The sequence below is a fragment of the Pyxicephalus adspersus genome, chromosome 9, assembly GCF_032062135.1.
Source record: "Pyxicephalus adspersus chromosome 9, UCB_Pads_2.0, whole genome shotgun sequence".
Lineage (NCBI taxonomy): Eukaryota > Metazoa > Chordata > Amphibia > Anura > Pyxicephalidae > Pyxicephalus > Pyxicephalus adspersus.
In genome coordinates this window covers 60,198,067-60,208,884 of record NC_092866.1, presented here as the reverse complement: position 1 = coordinate 60,208,884, position 10,818 = coordinate 60,198,067, and the positions used below count along the sequence as shown (strand labels likewise).

Below are 10,818 nucleotides of genomic sequence, written 5' to 3'. Positions count from 1 at the left end.
AAACAACATAATAACAAAAAAAATGAAAACTGTTTGCTATTTTTTTATTTTACAATAACACAAATATATAATTTTTATTTTCTTTCTTTCAATCCACAATCCTATTGTGTTCTTGGGTTATTGTTGTTAGATATTTGTACAGTTCTTTACACAGTCTATAGTCATATATTTCAGGAGGAAATCACAATTAAATGGTCCAAGATAATTTTTGGGAGGTATAGGGAGTAATTAATTTAGCAATGTGTTTTTTTTTTGTGTGAATGTGGGAATAAAAAGATATAACAGGCAAACAGCAGGAGCTCAAACAAATTCCATGTATATAGGGCCCTAGCCAAAATTTTACCCTGGGACCCCTGCATAGAAATAATTATGGCGACTGGGCCACTGTGTGTTGCTCCAGAGCTTGGTTTGAATCATTAATGTTTTTACCCAAGATTCACTAACTTTTACCTAAGATATGCATTATATCTGTCATTGACAGGTATGGCATATGGCACCTTTGACCAAAGGAACATCTGGCCCTCTGGATATTTTGACTATCCAAGCAAAGGCCAGCCAGCAGCCACTGACAGCTTGCCTTTATCCGCTGGATGGATTGGACAAGCCATACGCTATATCTGTCTTTGACTTCAATGCGATTGGAATCAATCAATCAATCAATTAACAGTGGGGTCGGGCAAACTGTCGGAAAACCAAAGAGAAACAAATTCAACCAACACTAGTCCTCTGCCTTGTACTAAAAGCTTTCCCGCTTTCCTTATCTCAGGAAGTTAGGAGGCGGGCCAGGAAATCGGAATTTTCCAATTAAAATGACTGTTTTTTTCCTAGTCTGTGGTGCCTGCAAAAATCCTGATGTATGAAAAAAAAAATTGCTTTTATTCTAACACAAAAATGTGCGCGAGGGTGCTTTGGCAAAGGAATGTTCTCAAAATCCCTGAGCCACTGGAAACAGAAGGCTTTGGATGGTTCTGATGGTTAACATGGCACTCAAATCCACCAAATGCCAAACCAAGACCACCAAATACTGGGTTGAGGAGAAGACAAAAAGACTCATCTCCTCCAACCTCTAGGCAGATTCAAATAACCTGCAGCCACTGTCCTATGCCAAATGAAATAGTGCTTGTGTGAAATAAGTGAGATTCACAAGGCAGACATTGTGGCATAGATGATAATTGCCACTGAGCTGGTCATTGCTCCAAGGGGGCAAATTTCAGAAGGCCACTCCATGCAGGGTGCCATATTGGTTTCCATGCCTTCATCGAAGACCCCCCATCATATTGGAGTACTCTAAGACCACTATACCAACATGCAGACACAACAACACATTTCATTTCGTGAAAACTGGTAAGAACACATATTACATTTGCATCAGATTGAGTATTCCAAGATGATGGGAGACTGGAGGGATCCTCATTAAAGGCATGGGAATCCAATGGCATCAATGGCATGTCATTCTTTTTTATTTTAGTTTTTTCTATTTAATTTTTTATTTTAGTACAGGTTGACATTCAGAAATCCGGCAACCTGAGGACCTGAGAAATGCCCGATTTTAGAAATTTCTGGAATTTTTACGGTTATATATGCTGTAGAAAATTTAACAGAAAATGACTACCTGTACAGTCCTTTAAATGGATGCTGAATCCATAATGGGGGTTAGGGATGGGCAAGCGAATTTAATACATTTGGTCTCGCAGCGAATCGGGTCGTTCACGCTTACTAAAAATGTAGGTGAAAACAGCCTTTGTAAATTTGGCTGGCGAAACCGAATTTTTGGGATTTACAAGGCCAATCAGGGGAGCGGAGCTGTCATCTCCGCTCCCCTGATTGCCCTTGCAGTCTTTTACTATGTGTTCCTGGATAGAGAAACTCTCACACACAGTGTGAGTCTCATGGCTGGCTGCTCATGAATGAATGCAGCGTGGGAAAAATCCTCTGATTTTTCTCACGGCCGCGTTCATTCATAAACGCAAGCCGCATGACTCACTCTTGGAGGAGGAGTATCGTGGCTGCATTTATGAATGGAACCGTGGGAATCCTCCTCTCAGTGAGAGATCCCTGGGCACTATGGGTCAGAATGAGGGCTTGCCGCGATAATCCTCCTATAGTGATTTCCGATGGTCTCGCCAAAATTTCGCAGACCCATCGAAACTTCTAAGGAAATTTTTGCGGGCATGCCATAGGCTTATCCCTAATAGGGCTATACAGCAGCAAATAAATGAAAAGGAATGCAAAAAAGGTGCAAGCAAGACCCAACAGCCGATTCTGGAGCCATCAAAACATAAACAGCGCCTCCAGAAAACATTGTAACGCTCCAAAATCCATGCCAGAAATCTGAAGGAACCGGATTATCGATGCTTGGATTTTTGAATGTCAACCTGTATCTTAAACCCCTTCTATGTACAACTCTGCTATATTGATATACATGCCAGTAATGATTAGCTACATGCTTATAAATGAAACCCTTTACACTTACAAATCTGAAGATTCTAATTCCTCCATAGATAATACTTTCCTCCAAATTCAATGTTATACTACATTACTTTTATAATTAAAGATTTTTGCCGAAACCATAGCGATTTTTCAAGAAATCCAAAACTTCAAATCACTCCAATAATAATAAAAATGTACTATTTTATTTACATCAATAAAACAATTATTACTATTATTTGTTCAGCATAGTCAGAATAAATTATTCAGCAAAATCTCGTGAGGTTTATTCTGGAGTTCCCAAAGCTTCTGGATTTATCAATATAATCTCTTCTAATCACAATGATATTTATTCTTTATTATCTCCCAGAAGCTTTCCAAACTTGGCACGTTTCACAGCGACATTGCACTGCTTTTTTAACAGATATAGGAGCCACAAATTTTCTTATTCCAGAGATTATGGTATTCCCCGTGCATTCCCCATGCTGAATCATTAGAACCAACTTTTTCCAAGAGAGCCCTACTTGCCACTTCTCACAATAATGATTCAGGGATGGGACAGTATATTGTAGGAAAAACTTTCACATAAATGGAAAACTCTTCGGTCCCAATCCTCCGATCGTAAACTCCAGAGAATATGGCATTCCCTATGCAGCAGCCAGCTCCCTGCGGGGGAATGCCCTGAATCATTATTAGGAGAAATGGCAAATAAAACTTAAAAGAGAGTTTGCAGGAGATGTCATGAAGGGCTCACTTGGAAAAAGTTGGTTCTATTGATTCAGCACAATAGCTCACTCCGGGGAATGCCATATCTAAGTACAATAAAAACCTGTGGCTCCTATATCTCTTGAAAAAGCAGTGCAATGTTGCTGAAACGTGCTGAGTTTGGAAAGCTTCTGGGAGATAATAAAGAATAAATATTATTGTGATTAGAAGAGATTATATTGATATATTCATAAACTTTGGGGGCTCCGGAATAAACATCACATGAGATTGTTGCTGATTAATTTATTCAGGCTATGCTGCACAACTGTTATTTATAATTGTTTTTATTGTAATTGTAATGTAATTAGAATAGAATATTTTTATTAATATTAGAGTCATTTGAAGTCTTGGATTGTCTGAAAAATCCTTATGTTTTTGTGGGAAACTATAAATAAGAAAGAATTGTATAGTTCAGTATAGGGATAGGACAATATGATTGCTACCTGGGAATTTTCTTTATATTGTTATTCTACATTACATTCCTAGTTGTGTGATCGGTGCTCCAGGTCTTCAGGATGAGCAGTATTGTTGGTCGAATAGCTCAGTGTTCGATTTGGTGGCTATTTGATCAAAAAGCCCTGATATTTTTCGGGTGATCGAATGCCAAGTTCGAACACCATTAAAGTCTATGGAAGGAAAATTTGGGTTATTATCTTGACTATGTAGAACTGCAAGAGCAATCAGGAGAGCAGAGATGACAGCTTTGCATCCCCAATTGCTCTTGCAGCCCTAGCGACGCTTGTATGTGACTCCACGGCCCGTGACACTGACAGAATGATTCCCACGGCTGCATTCATTCTGAGCACAGCCGTGGGAATCCTCCTGTCAGTGTGGGATCCCTGGGCACTAGAGGTTAAATGAGGACAAGTCTCCCCATTCATCACCTCTAGTGCTCTGTGATTGGCTGAGGAAGGGTAAACCCTGATGACAGCTCAAGCGTCATCAGGATTTTCCTTTCCTCAGCCAATCACATAGCACTAGAGTTGATGAATGGGGAGACTTGTCCTCATTTAACCTCTAGTGCCCAGGGATCCCACACTGACAGGAGGATTCCCACGGCTGTGCAGCCGTGGAAATCCTCCTGTCATTGTGGGATAACTGTAAAAAAATAAAAGTTAGTTACACAAATCACACACATTCAATGAATTACTTTAACATTAAAGCCTCTTTTTTTACACAAAAATTCGCAAAGTCAAATCCCATGTATTTAGAGTTGGGTCTATCCGAATTCGAACAGCCATATTAGGGTCACATATAAGGACAACCCGAATTCGAACACCAACACTAATGATCAGGAACCATTAGGCGCAGTTTTACATTATGTGATCACCATTTCAGAAAAACTGAACTGGCCTACAGTTGAATTGGAAAAAAATCTCTGGCGGCTCCAGTCATTTGCCACCAAAATTAGATTTTTAACCCCTACTGACTATAAACTAAATAAATATTTGATGAATATTGCTGAGAGCTGAATGTTCATGGTGGAGGTGCCAAAAGATTATCCAAGCAAAGTCACACTACTCCATATAGCATTGCAAAGATTAGAAGCTGGTTACAACTTTGTATTATATTATTGATTGACTTTCTATCTTATCTAAAGCTCAGACTGTCCCACAGAGGGACTATAAAAGAAAACTCTTGTAGGGTTTCTTCATATGCCCCCAAAATTAAATTTTTGTGTTTTCTGGTGAACTGAAACTTTTCCAGGAAATCTTTGGGTTCTGGTGGGCCCTCCTTACTTTTCTAGTGGGTCCTAGTCAGGTCCTGTATTGTAGATTGTAAGCTCTTCGGGGCAGGGTCCTCTCTTCATCCTGTGTCACTGTCTGTATCTGTCTGTCAGTTGAAACTCCTATTTATTGTACAGCGCTGAGTAATATGTTGGCGCTATAAAATCGTATTTATTAATTATAATAATATTAATAATAATAATTTTTTAAGTACAATGTTTAAAAAAATACTAAAAACAACAAGAATATAGAATTTTGTAGCTGTAAGGCTCTGAAGGAGTTTCATGCTTGCCCAAGCACCGGTCACCCAATGTAACCCCATACTCTTCATCTATAGGGCTAGTAATGCCACGGATGCACAAAGGAGGACAAAAATTGATGAGGGACTCACAATGGCTGCACTGAGTCAAAGAGAACACTGGGGTGGCATAAAACCAAATAGCAGAGCACGAGCAGGTCAGATGACACAGCCAAGGGTCATACTCAGTGAACTGATCATCCAAGTGGAGTATCCAAAGGTCAGAAGAGTATTCAGGTCCATGTACAGAGCCGGGGGTCATACACAGAGAATCGGTCAGCCATTGAAGAAAGTCCAAAGGGGGTCAAGAGAGCTCAAGGTCAGGAAGTCAGGCAGAGGTCAGTCCAATCAGCAGCCATTAGAAGGCCAATGAAGCAAGGTTGGCAACAGAGTAAATATACTCCCATTAGCTTGGCATTCTATAGTTTTGCAAAGTTCAGAGCTTTTCCCGCCGGAACTTTTATTGCAAGTGATGTCCCTTCTGTAGTAAAACATACTTACCTTGGGATTTTTTTATTGGAATACACTGAGCTGCGCATGCATAGCTCAAGTTGAGGTGCCAGGGTATGATGGGTATCCTGGCATCTCCTGGGGCTGCTCCAGGACTGAATGAACCACTGTGCGCATGTGCGGGTGTTGTGTAGTTCTGGCCTGACCAATTAACAAACATTCAACACCCGGAAGAAAACCGGGCTGAGGACAGGAGACTGTAATTAAAAAATTGCAGTCAGGTAGGTAAGGTTATTTTTTTTTTTTGCAGAAGGGACATCACCTGTCCCTTCTGCAATAAAACACACCTGCCTGCTTACATTGTTTTCAATATTTTGTTTTTGTGAGAAAAGGAAACATAAGAAAACAATAACAAACATAAAACTGCAAAAGACTTTAAAGACTTAAACTAAAGAGGTACAATGGCTTATTTTTCAGAAACAAGTGACTATGATAAAGGATACATGAAAACAGAGGTAAACTAAATCTCAATCTAAGAGTCATGAGACATTATTATTATTATTATTATTAATAATAATAATAATATTATTAATAATAATAATAATAATAATAAACAGGATTTATATAGTGCTAACATATTACGCAGCGCTGTACATTAAATAGGGGTTGCAAATGACAGACAAATACAGACAGTGACACAGGAGGAGAGGACCCTGCCCTGAAGAGCTTACAATCTAGGAGGTAGATTACAGCCGATAGGCATATCAGGAAGTCTGATCAAATGTGGATACAATGTGTTTTTTTTTTGGTATTCCCAGGTAAGGTTGCAATTTAGGAATCCCATACTGCAAAGAAGGGGTCAGCTTTCAGTTCTTTCTCAAAAATACATGTTGTAATTTCTCTAAAATAACACCTAGGGTGGGAGATCCGGACTTATCCACTTGACGTTTTGGCCTCCAGTGACCTAACTGACAAAAGTTTGCTTACAATTTTTTATTTAAAAAAATAGTTCTGATTTAACCCCATCACTGGCATGGTATTAAAAGATCTCGGAGAGCTTTATTTGCCCCCTAGGCAATTAGGGATCAGATGGGTCCAGGGCAGAGGGGTAGGTGACTATTTGCTCATTTCCTCTGAGGGGGCAGATCGCCCAGCTTGCATGTCCGGTGGGGGAACATGGTGTACATGCCCATGCAAAAGCGGGAACAATATGAACGTAACAGGACTGGTCATCCTAGACTTATAAGCTTAGCAGTCCACAAATGTGCTGGCATCATTACTTTTCATTTCAGGCTGAGAAAATTTTCACCAACTACAGAACATCCAGCGTCCTTGTCGCTGTGTATTAAACTGAAAATTAAAAACAATACTATATTCCATTAAATGAAGATGAAGTTTGCAGCCTTTATTGCACCTGCACAGATACCACCAGCATAGCCACCAGGAAGTGTTATGGACAGGAAAAACAGATGAAAATAAAAGAACTGGTGTTTCTCTTTCAGTTACACTTTACATCTTCTTTTGCAAAGACTTGTTTGAAAATCTTATCCCAAACCCCAGTGCTGTCAGTTTTGCTGGCCATCTCAGTCTGCATGCAATTACATAAAAAATGTAAATCTATGACAACTCCCTATAGAAAGTTTTACTATTACATTACAGTGCAGCGGTGCTGTAGTTCTATGGGAGGGGTTACTTCTGAACTTTGCACAGGAACTGGAGTAAGAAAGAGTTATAATCCTCCTCATTATATTCCTGCAGTGTTCAGAACCTACAGACTGCCATGGCATCAGATCCCGGGCTCTCCAGATCCAAGCAGCATGTCATTAGGGTCACTTACCTGCTGGCAGCCCTGGACATCTCCTGTCTGTTTATGCAATTTGCAGTCACACCGGTAAGTAGCCCTGAATGCTGAGTACGCTATAGCTTGGTGCCTGTGCCCGTTAACTCATATAACCTCTTATAATTGGCATGACAATTGTAATTGTTTCTCCAAATTGTTTCTCCAAAGGTGCCAAATTAAATACTTGTTGGCGTAAGGAAAAAATTACACAATGCTGCACTGGAGGACCACAAAACACTAATTACCTAAATGTGTTGTTTTATTATAATGAAATTAATTTTATTTGCAGCTCTAATGCATAAAGATATACAAGTAGACCTCTATCAGATCTGAGCAATTTAAACAAAAATCAGAGGTCAGCTTAAGGTAAAACCATGCATAATGATCAGCAGGTCCAGATATAGCAGCAAGGTCATAAAGTAACTTTCAGGTCTTCAGGGAACCCCTTCTATAAATATTATAGACAACTCAATAATGTGGTGACCATGGGATGAATGACTCCCACATTGCTGGCCATTGTAGGAAATGTCACCCTTACAGATAGCCAAAAAGTTAATTAGTGTCACCTAAACTGATCCAAGAGGTGCAAATTGCTCATGGAACCCCTGGCAAGCCCTAAAAGAATCTTGATTGAGATTGTCATATGCAAGCTTGGTCCTAACTATCCAAACTTTATGGTTCTCCTGTTGGTCATTTCTCATAGCTGCTTGATTGACTTTGGCCCTGATTTATTAAAGTTGGAGAGGATACACTTTCATCAGTGAAGCTGTGTGATCCAGCAAACCTGGAATGGATCTGGTCCAGGATTGAAACCATTTGCTAACAAATAGCTAACAAATATCTTGACTTTTAGGAAATCCATTCCAAGTTTGCTGGATTACCCAGCTTCACTGATGAATGTTTATCTTCTCAAGCCTTGGAAAGCTTTAATAAATCAGGGCCATAGCATCTACTTTTGCAAAAAAGGTTTCACTGAAGGGAACTTTTGCTTAGGAAATTTTCTATATCAACCAGGTTTGTGGTAAAAAAAGGACCCTAGGGGACCCCTTCTTGCAGCTTTCTCCTCTGATGCCAAGGCTCATTGGTAATTCATGCCTGACCTTGATGCAATTATCTCAAAAGATATAAAGAATATACTTCTTTATTTCATGTTGTGTCCTTGGTGATAGAATGCTGTGGTCAATGACATTGCTATAGATCTATGGGCTCCAGTGAAAACATTTTACAACCTCTCTTCCAATTCTCCCGGAATAGTGCACACCATACACAGGGTAGAACTTTTCCTCCAGAGAATTGGCCTGTAAGCCACTGGCATTACTGAAGACCATGGACGTCATTTCTAAAAGGCCCTCTTCTTCTGAGCAGTCACTTTGGACCATTAGTGATTGCAGAATCCAATATCTGGGCAGCTTATATATTTTTAATCCACTTCCAATGCCCAATTCTGCATGGGGGGTAATGGTGTCTTAACTTGTTATATGAACTCTGAGAGACCCCCCTGACCCTGGGGATCATCATGAATAAAAGGAGAAGGGTTTGGGCAACATAGTCAGGGAAGCCCCATCATAATTTTGTTTGGGGATCTCATTATTTATTGTCATTATGCCTCTGCTTCCAAATAACTATCTCTCATTGATTCCTCATGTTTCAGTACCTGGCGAAGAACCTGGGCTTGGACACCGTAGGCTTCGGCTACCTACAGACAGTTTTTGGGATCCTTCAGCTTGTAGGAGGTCCAATTTTTGGAAGGTAAGAATAGATACTATAGAATAGATACCCATAGATACTATTTCATACTCATCTACTTCCCAAAATTAAGTGAAACTGTTCACCAATAAGTCCCCACTAAGTCAGGGTTCCCCAACATTTTTAACACAGGGGAAGCCTTGAAATAACTTTCAAGCCTTTAGGGAACCACGGTTATAATTATTATATCCACAGCTCACAGTATATTAGTGTGGGGGTCAGTGGGATGAATTCCCCTTACATTGCTGGCCATTGGGAAGAATGTCAGCCTTACAGATAGCCAAAAAGATCATTGGGGTCAGTTAAACTGACCTGAGGGGCACAGATTGCTCATTGCTCATGGAATCCCCAGCAACCTTTGGAGGAACCCTGGTTGTAAAACACTACTATAAATTCTATTGATTATCCCACACACACACACACACACACACACACACACACGTTCTGGTGGAAGCCCATAGATCAGCATGTTCATGGATTAACTGCAAATCCATCTATACAAATCCCACACAGATGGGGTCCTTGGTGAGAGCTGATTTCAGTGCCGCAGTTTTTGCAATACAATAGCCTTACTCACTAAGCCAATGCACAAATACCGAGGGGTAAAACAACCTGACAGATGGTTTACGCCCCAGAATTCACAACATTGAAATATCTCCAATGATTACCCCTCCTAATATAAAAAAAATATGAATTCTGATTGGTCGCTGCGGGCTTGCAAAATTGCCAAATACTTCATAGTGGCCACCATTTAGAAGATGGAAACTTGTCCTGTGTTTTAGCTCAGTCAGCATTTGTAAGGTTGATCTTTTTTCTATCCTTCGGAGTATTTGCTAAATCATTGCTTTATCTCAAGGGTTTAGACCGAGGAAGGTGAATGAACTCGGGAACCCGGGCTGGTAATATAATGTGTCACTAGATGCTGGAGCATTGCCACACTTCTGCTCAGTGCTTCATGGGGACTCTGATAAATAAAAGATTCCTCATCTGTGTCCCCAATGAGGAGATTCACCCTCTCTATCTGCACTGGTGAAAGTGCTGGCTGTAATGGGAACCAGTGAGGGAAATCTCTCCATTTGGGAAACCAATCTGGTGACAACCCCCTGATGGACTACAAGCGTTGTCAAGCCCTCTTCCCGACACTTTTACGAACTTGTAGCCTTAGGTGTCATTTCATGTGGCATGTGGGCATTACCCAGGGCCAATGCCAGGCCAAGGTGCTTTAGTACCCCAAGCCAAAAAAGTCCAAAGTGACCCCCATGAGATGGGAATGACCTCACTAGCATAGGTTGCAGTTCTTGCCCTTTTTGTGCCGCCCTCCTGCTGAAGCCTCCAAAGGCAGGCGCTTTTTTTACACCTACCCCCTGCCCGTCCTTGTAAAGGACAGCCTGCGTGCCAATCCATTCCAAGGAGGAATAATCACTCCTCTCCCCTAAAACCTGAATTCAAGAAGGATAGGGAGCTAAGGATGGAAAGTGATCATCAGTTTGCTGTAATGCAATTCAGCATTAAATGTTTTGTTATATCTCATTACATGCAAAATATTATCAATTTTTATATTTTTT

General features: G+C 40.4%; 1 protein-coding gene across 1 annotated transcript in view; it reads left to right on the top strand.

Annotated features, from left to right (window-relative positions):
- The first annotated feature begins 7,391 nt into the window (after positions 1-7,391).
- SLC67A1 (solute carrier family 67 member 1) overlaps positions 7,392-10,818 on the top strand; it is a 42,956-nt gene continuing 39,529 nt past the window's right edge. Inside the window, exons 1-2 of the mRNA XM_072422195.1 lie at positions 7,392-7,558; positions 9,159-9,256. Coding sequence (XP_072278296.1) covers positions 7,448-7,558; positions 9,159-9,256 — 209 coding nt within the window. The 5' untranslated portion in view covers positions 7,392-7,447. The remainder of the gene's footprint in view (positions 7,559-9,158; positions 9,257-10,818) is intronic.